Source organism: Anomaloglossus baeobatrachus, chromosome 2 (genome assembly GCF_048569485.1).
Source record: "Anomaloglossus baeobatrachus isolate aAnoBae1 chromosome 2, aAnoBae1.hap1, whole genome shotgun sequence".
Lineage (NCBI taxonomy): Eukaryota > Metazoa > Chordata > Amphibia > Anura > Aromobatidae > Anomaloglossus > Anomaloglossus baeobatrachus.
In genome coordinates this window covers 90,250,535-90,268,082 of record NC_134354.1, presented here as the reverse complement: position 1 = coordinate 90,268,082, position 17,548 = coordinate 90,250,535, and the positions used below count along the sequence as shown (strand labels likewise).

The following is a 17,548-nucleotide window of genomic DNA, read 5'->3' as shown; positions in this document are numbered from 1 at the left end:
GGTCGCTTACCCGCTCCTCCAAATCCTCGTCTGCCTCGCGTCTCCACATAGCAGCCACCACGTCCGCCATGTCGGTCTCCCACTCCTCCAGGAGGAGTTGCATATGAGCCTGCAGACGGTTACTCAGCGGGACGGTCCGGTCCCTCAACCACGTCGCCGTGCCAGGCGCGGGGGCTTCCTCGTTGTGAGCAGGGTTTTGCATCTTGATAACGAGGTCTTCCAGGAACCCAATATCGCTGCAGAGTCCTGGCGTCCCTGCTTTTATAGCCGCAGCTACATGCGTCCAGCTGCCATCGCGTCCCCCTTAGCTCTTTCCGGCCCCTCCTCTCTCGGGGCGGAGTTTTGGCCTTCGCGCCTCTACTGCTCGAGAAGACGCTCGAGCGGGAACTTTTCGCGCCAAAGATGGCGGCTTCTGAACTTTTTCTGCCGGATGCCTCCGGCGGTAACAAGGCGCACCTCTACTTGACGGGAGAGCGGTAGGATCCTGTTCGTGACGCCAAGTTGTCGCGGGCGGGGAGGAGGGTGTCAGCACACCGCGCTCACCCCTTCTGCTCGGGTCCGGCAGCTGCTCCTGGTGGCTCGAGCTGTGGGCCGGATCCCGGGGTTTCTCGAGCGACACTCCTCGCCCGTGAGTGAAAGGGGGTGTCTGTTGGGTGTGGGGATTGTTATAGTTCGTGACGCCACCCACGGTTGTGGTGATTTCACCACCGCTGCTCAATGTGGGGATCCCGGGGATGGTGATGTGGAGCAGCCAGTTGTTGTGTTGCCCCTCCGTGGGTAGGGGTTGGTGATCCCGGGGCCCAGTGGGGTGCAGGGGCGCAGGGGCAGCGCTGTGCCTTGCGGCACTATGGTACTCACTCAGCCAGTAAACACGACACAGTTCTCGGTAAACAAACGGCTGGTTGGACGGGTCCCTCGGACGGTTCACGGTGCTGCGGTTCCCTGCAGTTAGCGGTGACGGTCTCTTCCCTGCACCTTTGAAATGTCTGTTTGGTAGCGGTGGATTCCCACCGGTTACCCGCTCCCCGACTGCAATCTGTGCCGGAGGAGCTCCACACTTTGCCCGCAGGCGCCGGCCCTGGGAAACTGGTGCCTTGGCGGTGGCGGTGTTTCCCCGTTGTGGTTGGACCTTTGCCGTCAATCAGGACTTGCTTGTTGGGGGATCTACGTCCCCTTCACTAACGGATTTAGCAATTTACAGCGACTCCAAGCCTTGCTGGGATCCGAGAAGCCCCTGCTCTGGTGCTGACTGCCCTTTGTATACTGCTCCAGACCCCCGGATACACACAGCCTCCGTGGTCCTTCCAGCAACCTCCAGACAGTCCCACTGCAGATCTTCACCACTGTCTGCTGACCTTGCTGACTCCGTCTGGGCACACAGCCACAGACCAACTTCAGGCTTTCTGTCACTTTCACTGCTGTTTCACTCTAGCTCCCTCCTGAGCTACACTCTGTTCACCCCCTACTCCTTTCTCCTCCCTGGCTGAACAACCTGGAACTTCCTGCCTCCAGAGCTGTGATCTCCTTGGTGGGCGGACACCAACCGCCTGGCTCCACCCCCTGGTGTGAATCATCAGCCTCTGGAGGAAGGCAACAAGGATTTGTGGGTTAGCTGGTGTACCTACAGGGAATGTGGGGTGCGTGTGTGTTGTTATCTGTGTCCCCTGGCTTGCCCAGGGCGACACATATTCATGCCCTGGTGCGCCCGTGTCCCTGATGGCTGTGCCTGCCAACCTGGTTCCACTCTCCACCTTTGTACTCTGGTATATGTGGGTCCTCCCTGGCGTGGAGCACTTGGAGGTTCTCCTGGTGTCTGGGTCCTGCCGCAGGTAGCTTGGACTATTTAAGAGAATATCTCCAAGTCCCCTCTTTGCTGCTGATGCCTCGGACATTAGTGGTGGCATATGAGTCCTGACAACCCACCCTCTTGGCAGAGTTAACAGATGGCTTGAAGTTCTGGTCTGTTCTTGGATCTGCAACCTGTGTGTGCAAAGTACTGTGAGCCCTGGATGTCCACCCCACAGGATCCCTCTGTCCTTGAAGTTTGCTCTCTCGCTCTGCAGCTACTTTCCTCCTCTGAGTGGCTGATCTTTCTCCTCAGGTCTTTGCAGTGTCTTTACTACCACTCCGCCGACTTTCTTAGTCCTCACTTTTCTTTCTGGTTCCTTCCACTTTCTCTGTGTCTCAAGAGTCTCTGGTCTGTCTTGACACCTTTCTTACTACTCCTCTCCTCACAACCTACTACTTTCTCCTCCTAAACTTCACTGTCTGCCCCACTGTCTACCCACACTCCCCAGGTCACTTTCTCCTACCCCAGGTCTGGCCTCTTCCTCCCAGTTGGCTGCCTGTTATCTAACAGTGCCCAGCCCTGTCATCTGGCTAGGTGAGGCTCCCAGCCGGGTACAACGATCGTAAATGTCCTGGTGTGCTAGTGTGTGTGTAGTGACTGGCACAGTCATGTAGGACTCGAGCTGTTACCTTGTTTTTGTGACACCTGGTTACCGCAGGGGTGTCACAGAGAGAAGAGAGTTATGAGAAGGAAAAGCCACCAAACGAGAAGCAGAGACATACAGAGATGATGTTGCTGCTGCTTCTATTACAACAGTGATGGGCAACCTCCAACCTACAGTCCGGAAGATCATTTGCTCCGACTCTTGTGGATATCTCCGGGCACATGCTCTTTAATCCATCCTTAGAGGATGCACATGTGCTCATGACATTCTCGCAATGCTGGATTACTTCCTGACCAATGCCAGCATCAGGATGTTTTTCTGTTGATGGAGTTAGACACCACCTTCAATGTGTCCTATGTGATGTATACAACAGCCTTGGTGTCTACTATGTGATGTATACAGCAGTTTGTGTGTCACCTATGTGATGTATATAGCAATCTTGGTGTCTCCTATGTGATTTATACAGTAGTCTATGTGTTTCCTATGTGATGTGATGTATATGCAGCAGTCTTGGTGTCTCCTATGTGATGTATATATGGCAGTCTCGGTGTCACCTATGTGATGTATGCAGCAGTCATGGTGACTCCTATGTGATGTATACAGCAATCTCTGTGCCTTTTATGTGATATATATATATATATATATATATATATATATATATATATATATATATATATATATATTGTCAAAGTGACAAAGTGCAGAACAAAACATCATGTAAAAGAAATCATTGGTGGTGATGTGGCACCTGGAGACCTACCTGCTTGTATCATATACCGAGGGTGGGGGGAGTTTGTCAACCACACATGCGGGAGCGGTCCCGACACGTGTTTCACATCTGCTGCTTTGAAGACCCCCCCGTATATGCTACAAGCAGGTAGGTCTCCAGGTGCCACATCACCACCAATGATTTCTTTTACATGATGTTTTGTTCTGCACTTTGTCACTTTTGATCATTGGTGGGTATATCAAATATGTGGCCCTGTGATTGACTCCCTATCATTGCTTGTTTTGGCATATACCTTTTACTTGTCCCCTTCCCACACTTTTGATCTACATGGACTACACTTATCAGTGGGATCTTTCCTACTGCCCATACCCCCTTGTATGATCTGGTAAAACCTTTTTTTTGGGGGGAGCCTCTATTCCTCATGCGGGAATCCTTTCCTCCTTCTGCCTCTGTATCAGGTTATTCCTTCCATATACTCTTATCCTATACCAAATTGTCTTACTACCATAGATGTATTTATTGTTGTGCACTTTTGTATCAATAAAAGCAAAAATTCTTTTCACATTTGGTAGTGACTCATTATGTACCAGCACGGTAGTATCCCTATTGTCCTCTTGTTTTCTCATTAACCCCATATCTGTAGGTTATAACATTTTTTTACATGACAGGTTCCCTAAAAAGTGATATTTTTCCTACCATCTTCAATAAATATTTTGCAACAATATGATGACTTTTTTCCTCTCAAGGAGGAGATACTAACACACACCCTTCTCTCCTTGAAGGCTTCGTTCTGCACCATAATTGGGGTCCCTCTTCTATGTATTCCACTAGCTGCATATTTTTACCGGAGCCCTTTTCAAAGAATTTGTTCTGTTTCTGTGTTTTGTAATTTGAATAAAGTTTTTCTCTATTGAGTTATATTAAACTATTACATATAATGGATTTTTTATCACATTTTTATTCTTTCCAATAAATTATAATTTTAAATAATTTTTGTGTTTCTGATCCCCTTTATTCAAATACATTTAACTCATTATCCACCATTTCCCATATAGCACTAGTGTCCTCTTTTCTATTGATTGGTTTTATAATGGTATCATATATAGCACATAATAAAATAAAATACAACCCAAATTGGATCAGTCATCCGATTTTATTATATACACAGCATATGTTATTGAATAAATTTCATAGACCTGTTGAGGCAGGTCTGCTTACTTTGAAAGTCAATGTCAGAACTGCCCTATAATCCTGATATTAATACTATCAGTTTATTAGTCCCTGTTATAGAATGAATGAGCTTATGAGTTCAAATATATTCAATCTCCACAAACCAAGTGTGAGGTTGTGCTCAATAAATGTAATAGGGACACTTGCTTGGTTGCTAGATTAAGACACACAGGAACGGTTTTCTATTTAAACAGTTCAGTTGGTTTATTCACACTCATAAACTGGCACTGAACCAACATAACAAAGGCCTTCTTCAAAGAAACAAAAACATGAGCCTTCCTTCGGCTTTACAGAAAAGAATATGACATACAGGGCGTTTTATCTGCGGGTACGCCCACCTGGCTTCAGATACATTCCCTCGCAGTAGTATCCCAGTGGAGGTAAAGCACTGTCCACTCACTGACCTCGGTCAGTTTTTACACCCCCTTTTGTGAGGTTGCCTTTTTGAAGCCTGAGCCAGGCTTCACTCACTGACTCCTGTTAGCACTGAAGTTTAGGAAACTGCCTTACTGGAATCACCGACCAAGATCTGTGTCTTGCTCCACACACGGTCTCCTGGCAGTTCAGATCCTCAGAAAGTTTGCCACTCCTAAACACAGAGCGACCATACACACCTGGCGTCCTAGCCAGTGTGTCTTCAGGGAAGTCTGCAGCCGGCTCTAAGCACACATGGTCTGCATGTAGGGTACCTCCAGGAAGTAAGCTGCTGCCAAGCACATTGAGACCATGTGAACAAACAACCATTCTCATATATCAGATCAGACACACCCATGGGTGGAGGTATATGAATAGCCAGAGCCGCATAGCACTTTGACAATTCAGATACCTGGCTCATAATACATTTAACAAGATTTGTGGAACTAAAAGTCCCATAGTAAACTTTTCAGGTTTTACATTGCAGAGGACCTCTTCCACTGCGACACATACCTTTTACAATATAGGTGGTTGCTACCTCACACCACCCAGCCTGACTGACAGCTGCAGCTTGTACTGAGCAGAGTGAGATCTCAGCAGCAGGGAGGAGGGGCATTGAGGAGCTGTCAATAAGGATAGGCGGGCAGAAACTGAATTACAACTTTCAAAATTAAATATACAGCCATTTTGACATGAATTTTCAATGTAAGTACACCAGGTTTAACAGGTCTATAAGAGATCTATATAAAAATGTATGCAGTTTGTATAGAAAATGTGGTGACCGATCCTCTTTAAAGCTAAGTTAATGGGAAGCAAAGTGATAACAAACAATTACTCCATGAATTTGCCCTTGTGATAGTGTAGAGCCTCTTTAAAAAAAGGCATTAGAGCAATGCACCTGTCATATAAATGCCTGGTGTCCTTATCACCATGTCCCTGGATTATCTCTTACATATCTCATTTTATTTCCACGTGAAATGCTCCAAGAACACAAACAACAGAATATCTTGAAATGATATATTAAAAACTTGCTTCTCTGACTATATTGATGGATTAGGTATACAAGTGATGAGATTGGTTTGGAGATATCGTCTTATTGTGCCCATTACCAATCTGATAACACCAGTTTCCATGACAACTGACTTTGGTTGAGAGACGAAATATCTATAAAAAGATGCGGCAGGTATCCTCGTCTGTACGCGTTCTCAGCTTTCTCTTTTTCTTTCTTTCACCTGTGCGATTCATATCCTGAAGTTATTTATACGATAAGTCAGAAGAGCTTGTGATACAGACATTTTATTCTCCAGCACCCGGGTCATTATCTGTATGTTATGTTCTATAATTATCTGACAAGAGCATTTAAATATAGAATCAATGTCAGGCTGGAACCAGCCTTCAACAACAGGATTAATTGAAGCGAAAAAGGCCAAACAAACCCATTTAAAGGCATAGAACTTTTACTTAAAGGGGTGTTCCAGTACCTAAATGTCATTTCTAATTATCTATCTTTACACCCTAACCACTTTTGAAATTAGTTTCATTATACATTACCCTACACTTATCCCTATCGACTTCACTTCCTATGACTTTTTTTTGAGAGGAGTCTTACATGCGTCATCACAGGAGGCTGGGGCTGCACCCGTTTCCCCACAGCGTCTCTCGCCCCACCTGGAGCAGGATGTCAACAGGAGGCAGCATTGCTGTTACTTACCACTGTTTATTGCATCCCTGCTCCATCTGAAGATGTCCTGAATCCAGGGTGATAGAAATTCTGGGATAAGTGAGTGCAGCGCCGGCTCTCTGCTTCTATCTCTGCCACTGCAGCTTTGGCGAAAGATGTCATTAGGGGGCGGATATAGAAACAGTAAGTGAAACCAGTGCTGCCCCATAGGTTCTAGCACTGCCCTCAAATGAATCATTAGGGGGCAGCACTGGTGTCACTCACTGCTGCTAACACCATTCCCTGATGACAATTCATTTAAATATGGTGCTAGAAGCATCATTCACTGCCTCTATCACTGCCCACATTTTGATCCCTAGAAAGTAATAATTCCCCTGGTGTGCCCATTCACAATATACTAAGTGTCCCTATAACAATTACACTTCATAAGTACCCACTTGACATTTAGTAAGGTCTCCTCAGTCTCTCCATATATATAGTTCCCCTCTACACAGCATGTTGCCCCCCACAGCTCCCTCATACACAGCATGATAGATACACAGCTCCCTATAAACAGCATGATGGGCACCACAGTCGCCCCCTCACACTGTATGACAGTCCCAAGTAGCCCTTTTCACACTCTAAAGTAGCCCTCTGTATTCCCCCACACAGTAATATGACCCCCAGTATTTCCCCTACACTGTAATATGGCCCCCAGTATTTCCCTCACACTGTAATATAGCCCCCCCTTATTTCCTCCAAACTGTATCATGGCACCCACTATTCCCCCCCATACTGTGTCATGGCCCCCAGTATTTCCCTCACACTGTAATATAGCCCCCCTTATTTCCCCCAGACTGTATCATGGCGCCCATTATCCCCCCCCCCCACGCTGTGTCATGGCCCCCAGTATTTCTCCCACACTGTATCATGGCTCCAAGTATTCCCCCCACACAGTGTGATGGCCCCCAGTATTTCACCCACACTGTAATATGACCCCAGTATTTCCCCCACTCTGTAATATGGCCTCAGTATTTCCCCCACTCTGTAATATGGCCCCAGTATTTCCTCTTCACAGTATGATGGCCCCCAGTATTTTGCCACACTATAATATGCCACAGTATTTCCCCCACAGTGCAATGTGGCCCAAATATTTCCCCCACAGTGTAATATGGCCCCTAGTATTTCCCCACACTGTAAAATACCCCCCTGTATTTTCCCCACAGTGTAATATGGACCCAGTATTTCCCAGACACTGTAATATGGCAAAGTACTTCCCCCATGAGCAACAACAACAAAAACATTTTATACCTTCCCATGGATCTTGAGGTGTCTGCTCTTGATAGGACCAAAGCGTGGGTAGGCCAACACAGTGATGTCATCATGATGATGGAGCATGCAGAATCCCAGCATGATGACATCATCATGCTGCTCCATATCCCCGCCTGGTCAGTGAGTCTGAGAGATCATGTCTACTTGCACTGGCTGCAAAGTTTACCTGTATCAGTGTGCTGCACACGCTCATTCAATGTACAGTATCAGTAGCTCCGGGTGGGCCCCTGAGATGGTGTGGCCTGGGGCGACTGTCCCCTCTGTCCCCTGGTAGCTACAATATTGGTCACAGGAAGTAAAGTAATAATAATAAATGTAGGGATTAGCAGGATAGGGAGGAGAGTAGGGTCTTGTGTAATCAAGCTACAGTAATTACAAAAGGGGTTATGGTGTAAAGATAGATATTTAAAAAGAAAACTTTAGATACTGGACCACCCCTTTAATTTGGCACATCTTGGGCTATTTTAAATAAAGAAAATGAAGTCTTTGCCAGCTTTTAGTGTAGATTTGACCTAAAACCTTCATCATTGTCTGTCTTTTGTAATAATAAATTTGTGTTAAATTTGTTGGCCACACCACTCCTATAAAACACCACCTGCCTGTATAGTCTATGTGCAAAATTGTTAAAAACAACCAAATATAAAATGTTTCATAACTTAGGACTTAGTTTTTTGTTACCAGAAAACATTTGTATCACTTGATAAAGTCCAGTAATCATACTTTCTCGTGGTCCCAATTACCTTTAAGCCTAAAATGAATATTTGCAGTCAGCACCACAATCATAAGAGGTTTACTGCAAGAGACCAACAAGGACAAGAACAGTAAAAATGAAAAGGTAAAAGCAGAAATGAGAAAACTGTTTCTCCAATGACACCTGCAGGTAGTGACCTCGTAACTCAATTTAAGACCTCTTGAATGATGACGGGCTATAGGCCACTTTACACAAAGCGACATCGCTAGCGATGTCGCTGCCGATCGCACCTGCCCCCGTCAGTTGTGTGTCATGGGCAAATCGCTGCCCGTGGCACACAATATCGCTAGGACCCGTCACACAATAATTACCTTCCTAGCGACGTCACTGTGGCCGGCGAACTGCCTCTTTTCTAAGGGGGCGGTTCGTGCGGCGTCACAGCAACGTCACACGGCAGGCGGCCAATAGAAGCGGAGGGGCGGAGAGCAGCCAAAGGAAAGACACGCCCACCTTGTTGCCTGAGGACGCAGGTACGGTGTTGTTCGTCGTTCCTGGGGTGTTGTGTGCTGCCTCAGGAACGACGAACAACCTGCATCCTGCACCAGGAACGATATTTGGGATTTCAATGACATGTCAACGATCAGCGAATAGGTGAGTATTTTTGATCGTTAGCAGTCGTTCGAGGCAGGATGTGTGTCACGATTCCGTTACCCCAACGACATCTCATTAGCGATGTCGTTGCGTGTAAAGCCCCCTTATCAGTCAAATAATAGATTCTACAGTATGTACTGATTTCCATATGCTGCTCCTCATCTGAAGAACGTAGAGTAGTTTTTGTTTTTCATTATTTGCCAGAAGTAAAAGTTTCTTCTTTTAATCAGATTAATGACATCAAAGTTCAGATAAACTGTGATGTGGTCCAGAGTCAGCTATAACATTTGGTGCAACCTGTAACAAGTAGGCCCAAGAGGCAAGATGGCCCACTTCTACCTCCAAAGCAGCTTCTGTCACAGACACATAAAAGTGTGCATTAAAGGGTTATTCCCATCTCGAAGATCCTATCACAATATGTAGTAGGTGTGAAAATAATAATATTAATAAATACCTCCAATTAAAAATGTAGTATAGTTCTCCTGATAAGCTATGCTATTACCTCATGGTAGTCATATACTAGCTAATATAACATCAGGAGAAGAGAGATAAAGATTACGGCCGTCAGAAGAAGCTCATTGATTGATTTCACTATTAACTCTGTAGCTAGCTATGCACAGTTACAAATAAAGACTATAAAAACAAAAACAAAAAAAGGTTGTCTCAGAATAAGGCCCCCTTCACACGTCCCAGATTATGGTAGGTATGACGTCCGTTTTGATACCGGAGGCGCGGACATACACAGACCCATTAAAATCAATGGGTCTGTGCACACATCCGTGTTTTCCAATGGACTGTGTGTCCGTGTGGAGCACAAGTGTGTCCGTGTGCTCCACACGGTGACATGTCCATTTTTTTTCCGGCAGCACGGGTGTCACAAGCACCGCACACTGATGGGATCCGTGTGATATATTCACCTGTCTCCAGTGATGCTGTCTTCGGCGCTGCTATCACTTACTTCCGGGCCCACTCATTATGCTCATGAATATTCACCACACCGCGGAACCGGAAGCAGCAGCATCAAATACAGCAGTGCCAGGGACATGTGAGTAAAACATGTCACTGCAGACTATGGATTCTTGGTGTCAAATGTGCACATGCCCTAAAAGAGCTGAGCAAAATGTTAACGTTCAAAGTGTACACTGTCAAGATGCCCTGGTTTTCCAGGTGCGAGCGAGCGATCAAATGACCAAATGTTTGTGATGTGGCTACTTGCGGTCACATGTCAACTTGCTTCACCCAGCTTCTGTCAACAGATTAGAGAACCACCCACCCGATGGAGAATATAGGGGAATCATAACAGTGTGCACAAAGAGTGACTGCAAATCAAACAACCCCCTTAATGAAAATCATTAGCAAAAAATATTTTTAGCAAAAAAAATATCTATTCATTTAAGTAAAAAATAACTAACTTATTACAAAAATTCGATTTGTCGATATCCTTTAAGAGGATGACTAATGTCCAAAATCATACATTTTGCAATAAATATAAAATTCTACTCAGGATGCACAGTTCTTGGGACTTACCAGTGGTAAACTACCAGTAATGATGGTAAATAGTGGTAAATTACCGGTAATGATGGGGGAGCAGTGCAATGCTCGGTGCTCGGCACTTGAAATGATGAGTGAAGACTACAATGCTCACGTGCTCGTTACTCGAGTTGAGCTAGTCTGATGCTCAGGTAACTGAGCTGGTCAGACGGGCGCAACTCAAGTAATGAGCATTATGGAAGTCAATGACTGGGCAGTTCGGCTCTCCGCCCACAAACAGCCAGCCATAAAGAGATTATTTCTGGGGAAGGGAGAGTGGGGTTTATTTTTCTTTTTGGGGACACACTACACCTGAAAACCTTTTTACCGTCAACGAGAGTCATTCAGAGACTGCGAGCAGCTCTCACTCAGGTGCCGGCTCGCTTCATTCAGTGAAGCGAGCCAGCACTTTGTGTTCGATGTTTCATGAAGCACATATCTGAGCACCCGCGATACTCAGCTGAGCACAGCTAGTACCTGAGTAGTGCCGCGAGCACGCTCACAAATCATTATTCATCAACCGTTCCAAGCAGGGGAAAGATAATTGATAAGGAGTCCAGTGGACATGAAGGGCAGCAGGGAAATCATTGATCACTAGCACCATTCACGCAGCATCTTTGCATTGACATTGTCCCTGTCGAAAGCTGTCAGCGACACATTAGTACAGTAGTCCTTGTCATTAAACTCCGAGAGCATATCATAAGATTAAAAAGATCTGCAGGATAATTAATGCAAATAACCATTATATTAGCAGCCAGGGAGATAATATCAATACATCTAATTGACAAAACCACTTATCTCTCTAATATGATGTTCTGGGGTGTTTATTCAATTTCTTTAGTCCTATTATAAACGCAACACAGAATGGATTCAATGGAAAATATATCCTTTACTCTATTAAATGGCTGCATGTTCAAGTCAAACAATGGGTGACTTCATTGACCACACACTACTGTTCCCTTAAAAGAAGAAAGTCCATGTTCTCTTACCTTTGGAAGGGAAGCTCTGGAGCCTGAACTCTGAGTCGTCATTGTTAGGACAGTTGTAATTCCCAAAGCAACTCGGGCTGGAGCCGCATCCATATTAATCCAGAAGGACACCCAGGATAAGATGACAATGAGTAAGCTGGGGATGTACATCTGTATCAAGTAGTATCCCATCTGACGCTCCAGGTGAAACTTAACCTCAATGCATGTAAACTTTCCTGAAAGGGAAAAATGGTTGCGTCACTCAGACTCATTCATCACGAGAAAACAAAACTATATATGAATTTGTGTTCCACCTTCTCAAATGAAACTGTCAATGTGCCGCCAAAGGAGTTTGTATGTTTTCCCCATGTTTGCTTGGGTTTGCTCCGGGTTCTCTGGTTTCCTCCCACACTCCAAAGATATAGGGAATTTACCCTGTTTTTTCCAAAAATAAGACTTCCCCAAAAAATAAGCCCTAGCAGGAATTTTTAGCATTTTTGGTGTAAGGCTTAAATGTAAGCCCTACCCCAAAAATAAGGCGGGCTTTGCACCTTGAGACATCGCAAGCCGATGCTGCGATGCCACACGTGATAGTCCCCACCCCCGTCGCAGGTACGATATCTTGTGATAGCTGGAGTAGCGAAAATTATTGCTATGGCAGCTTCACATGCACTCACCTGCCCTGCAACCGTTGGTCTGGCCGGCGACCCGCCTCCTTCCAAAGGGGGCGGTTCGTGCGGCATCATAGCGAGGTCACACGGCAGGCGGCCAATAGCGGCGGAGGGGCGGAGATGAGCAGGATATAAACATCCCGCCCACCTCCTTCCTTCCGTATAGCCGCCGGCGGCAGGTAAGGTGATGTTCCTCGCTCCTGCGGCTTCATACACAGCGATGTGTGCTGCCGCAGGAACAAGGAACAGCATCGTACCTGTCACGGCAGCGTAATTATGAAAAAGTCGGAGCCTGCACCGATGATACGATAACGACGGTTTTGCGCTCGTTAATCATATCATCTAGGATTTACACACAATGATGTCGAAAGTGATGCCGGATGTGCGTCACTTTCGATTTGACCCCACCAACATCGCACGTGCGATGTTGCAACGTGCAAAGCCGCCCTAAGACTTAGTCGCGGTTCAATAATGAAGTGTCTATGCAGCTAACATAGTTAAAGAATATTGCAGGACACTTCATTATAGAAACCAGACACCCCCAAAAGAAAGAAGACCTCGTAATCATACTCACTAGAGGACCTGCAGTGGAGATTGCACACCCACATACATCAGATCGCACTCCCACACACATCAGATCGCACACACTCACCACATCCGGCGATACAGATTGCTTCCTATCAGCAGGGTAATCTGGGATGCAGTGTGGTGGAACGCATAGAGGAACTTCGATGGAACGCATCAATGTATTCCACCACTGAGTCCTCCATGCGTTCCACCGCAGGTCCTCGCACTCTACTGCACTGCATCCCATCTTCCCCTGCTGACCGGAAGTAATCGGTATCGCCGGATGTGGTAAGTGAGGATGTGTTTGCGATCTGATGTGTGTGTGTAGTACTGTGTGTGCTATTTGATGTATGTGAGTGTGTTGGCCGGAAGCAGGAAAGGACAGCTGTGGAGCATAGCTGCTGGGAGCGCCCACCGAAGACCGCAGGAGGACCTGGGAGCCATGCAGATGTCCAACATCTGGTAAGTATGATTCTCCTGGGAAAGGGGGCATGCTTGCTTTTTTTTGGGGGTGGTAAACTTACCCCCAACCGTGTTTCCCCAAAAATAAGACCTACCCAAAAATAAGCCTTAGCGCCTTTTTCGAGGCAAAAAAAGTGTAAGACATTGTCTTATTTTTAGAATAACGCGGTAGGCTGTAAGCCCCAATGGAGACAGTGATGATGATGTCCATGGAATATGTTGGTGTTTTAGAATCAAGACTAATAAATATTGCAGATCAGACCCGTGCATAAGTTTAAACTGCAATTCTTGACAAACTGAAAAAAAAAGTTCCATACAACCGTTACAAGTCGTGAACACTGCAGCACATCATTGTGACATGTTTTTATCTTCCACGGCATGTATTAAATATAAACATTTTACATGCTTCCTGGGCGATAGTGAAAACTAATCCGAAGTGACATCGGGAATTCTTTGTCCCCTCTTAAATGATATCTCTGCAAACCTTGCTTTACTATAGACAGAAAGTTTTTTACATTGTGACGATACTTTCTGCACAGACTGTGACCCTCTTGTACTTGAAATCCACAGGATTTTTTTTCCAACAGTGACAGATGCAAGTATGACACATATGGCTGAATCTGCCACGTTTCATTACGAGACTGAACACAATGACAGAACTCGTGCAACTTAGAGTACATTCATGCTTATCTGGGAAATTATGGCTGCGGCGCAGACATATTCATTGGAAACAATCAAGAGGTTTTCCCGCGCATTCATCGGCTCCTGTTCACAAATACAATCTAATAATTTCCCATCAATCAAAATAAAGCTTCGAGGAATGTCTGGGAATCATTTTTTCTCTCTTTTCTTCTAAGAATGATAGTGGTCTATTTGATTTTTTTATGGAAGCATTTTTGAACAAAACGCAAAATATAGGCAAAATGATATTACAGAGATCCCATGGTGTTCGCGAACAGTATCTGATTTTCTCATAGACCCCTACTCATCACTAATTTTGGACTTTATGACAGTTGTGCGCTGTCATTATTCCCTTATTACCCCGATTGCCTTCGCACCAGGGCAATCGGGAAGAGGCAGGTAAAGTGCCGGGATTGTCACATCCACTAGTCATTATTTATCTAGAACAGTCAATGAAAATATCGAGAAATTTTGTATCACTTTTATTTTTTTTATATTTTTTCTTGATTATACATAATGATTATTCATAATTTGTTTATTCTATATTGCATTTTTTGTACATTTATGATATGATTTTCTGATTACTGTTCAATATTTTAAAAGTGGAGATTTCGGTTTATCGGCACGTGTGTGTGTTAATTAATTATGCACAAGTGTCTTGTCATGTGTTCACCATGCTCTGTGTTTATTGGTCTAAATATGTATATATGGGATTAATAGGAAATGTTTAGATTGTGATTTAATTCAAAACGCATAGGTCTCGTTCCTTCACCATGTCTTATAATCTGTGAAGTTTTTAACTTTTTTTTGATAAAGAATAAATATTTTATACAGAAGCTGTAATCATCCATTTTTAGCTTATTTGTCGAGCAAAAACTACGCAAAAATGCGTCTGAAAATCTAAGTACACCTGTTGAAACAATTTCTTGTACAACCATCTTACTGCAGCAATAATTTGAAGTAATCAGTTTCTGTAAGACTTTATCAGTCCCTCAAATAATTTTGGAAGAATTTTTGCCCAATCTTCTTCACAACATTGAGGTCTGTGAACATTCATTTTGCGCAGCTCTTCTAAGGTATATCAACACAATGTCCTTTTCAGGTGGATTTTCGCCTGGAATCCACTTGAACAAGGGCCGCAAAAGCTGAAAAATGAACAAAATACACAGCAACATCAAAACTACATCGCTGTTCACATGTTCAGTCTTATAGAATTTTTTAACCACTTTAGTGTTCAGAAACCCTAAAGCGATTTAAAGAAGTGACTTGTTCAGCCCAGTTTCACACATCTGGCTTTTCGCCGATTTGCTGGTTCCGGCACACGCCAGTACATTATGATACAGTTCAGTGGCAGCGCCGCAACTTCCGGAACACATGTGCCGGTCACATGAGAGCATGTGACCGGCGCTTGTCGCGCTGCCACTGTACTGTATACACTGTACTGGCATGCGCCGCATCCGCCAAACCGGCAAAAAGCCGGATGTGTGAAACCGGGGTCATTCTTTGGGTCCCTTTTTCTTGAACGTATAGAGTATAACTTGAAAGTGGCTGAGCCACTGCATAACGTCTAAAAAGACGCCAGCAGTTTCTGTCCCGTCATTTAAAAGACATTATGTGAACATGATGTTAAAGGGGTTTTCCAGTTTCAGAAAACCCTTATTCACCCTCCCCATTACCAGCATTGAGTCGGCAGCAGAGATCTTGATGTGACTTCAGTGCTGTAGATAATAACACATACTAGGAGCAGCAGCAGAGACATGGTGATAGACCCGGGAAGAATGAATAAACCACACTACAACTGGGTACAGGGATTTTCCAACACCACAAAATCAATTGGGTTCAGGTCTAAATTGCCAGAGCAATAACAAAATGTCACGGCACTTCTGCAAAGTTAGGGTGCTCAAGTAGGGTCCAAGTCCGTTATACAAAAGATAATACCAGGCACTCCAATGGTGTGAAAAAATAAATCTTTTTATTATAATTACAACTTCATATTCAGTTCGACGTTTCGGTCATAAACTAGACTTTCTTCTAGAACTAGCTATGAGGCCATAGGGATAGTAGTATAGAGCAAGTTTATGTAAAGAAGCAAAGGACCTAATATATGGGTAATGAAAATCTATATGAATTGTCAAATATGACTAGGACGACAAGTATGATGTGTACCTATTATGGTGAATAGTAGAAAAAGGATCCACATTAAGTAACTTCAATACAAAGTATAGATAATGGTATTAAGGTAACAAAGAATGGCAGATCAAATTTGTGTGGAATCCACTGCTGGTAAAGGAGGCAATAGTATAGATAGCTGGTTGCTGACACCAAAAAGAAAGAAAAAGACATGCAGTGTCCACTGCAGCGTGATTGATGTATTATTCTAAGTAAGGTCTGCTGGAAACAAAAAGGGGAAATAAGTATATGTGGTATCCACCGCTTATATAAGTGATGTAGTGGCTGACTGTCATCACCAGATGGAAGGGACAGGGACATAGAAATACATTTCTATGTACACCTCCACTCTTCTGTAACCAATGCCATAAGTACAATAAGATTGCAAAGGTCGTGAGAGAGCTCATTGGTTTTACACATCATGAGATGTTTCTTGTGTAGCACATTGGTAATGAGACACCTTTTTATTCTCCATGAGTTGAACCAGCTGATATTATGTTTCACTAAGTAACAGGATTGCTTTCTAACTACCATTAGATTTCAGCTGGTGTTATGACTTTCCATGGCTTTTTGCTCATCTCTTTCTTCATGTGTTCAATACTTTTTTCTTGTATCATTTCTCATTAGCACACATCACTAAATGTATGAAAATCTATGGTTTAAGTTTTTTGACTGTGTGGATTGGATGGGCTGTTACTAACATTTGGTGAGAAATCCATGTCACTAGCACCTTTAGAAATATATTTACTTAGAAAATTGGTGACTTGTTCAATACTTATTTCACCAGCTGTTGCTTATTTTCATGTGTACTATCGATTAATAAAATAAAAATTAAACAATGGTTATTGTCTGTTATGAGTCTGATTATGGTATTAAAACCTGCTATCAATTGTACAACATCCCGAACTACATCTATATTGCACTGCACTGTCTTTTTACCTTTCTCCCATTTTAGCCCTGCCTATAGAAGACATACACTTCAGCCACAAGGATTCACACTCCTCTAAGATGAGAGAAATAAACATTCTAAGACTTAAAAAGACTTAAATTGAGAACAATAATGCCAGCATAGTCTATCAATGAAATCTGCTGTGTCTACAAAAATTGTAGCTAGACCTCCTGCGGTAAATACTGCACAATAAACAGAAGCAATACAACCAATCTGTAAATGCTGAAAGCGGGAGCTTAGGAAACAAAGAGGATGCTCTGTCCAGATTTTCACTTCATACCGAGCATTCAGCGCAGTCCGCAGGAGGTCCAGCTCCAATTTTACAGAAAACACTGGATACTTTATAACTTTTTCCTTCTTCAAAGAAATTTCAGGGTGGTTTGGTTTGTC

The 17,548-nt window shown here is 44.1% G+C and overlaps 1 protein-coding gene across 3 annotated transcripts in view; it reads right to left on the bottom strand.

Moving 5' to 3' along the window:
• GLRA2 (glycine receptor alpha 2) overlaps nt 1-17,548 on the bottom strand; it is a 328,750-nt gene that overhangs the window by 207,968 nt on the left and 103,234 nt on the right. For all 3 annotated transcript variants that reach the window (XM_075335158.1, XM_075335156.1, XM_075335157.1), the window contains one exon: nt 11,681-11,895. In XM_075335158.1, the coding sequence (XP_075191273.1) occupies nt 11,681-11,895 (215 nt within the window). The remainder of the gene's footprint in view (nt 1-11,680; nt 11,896-17,548) is intronic.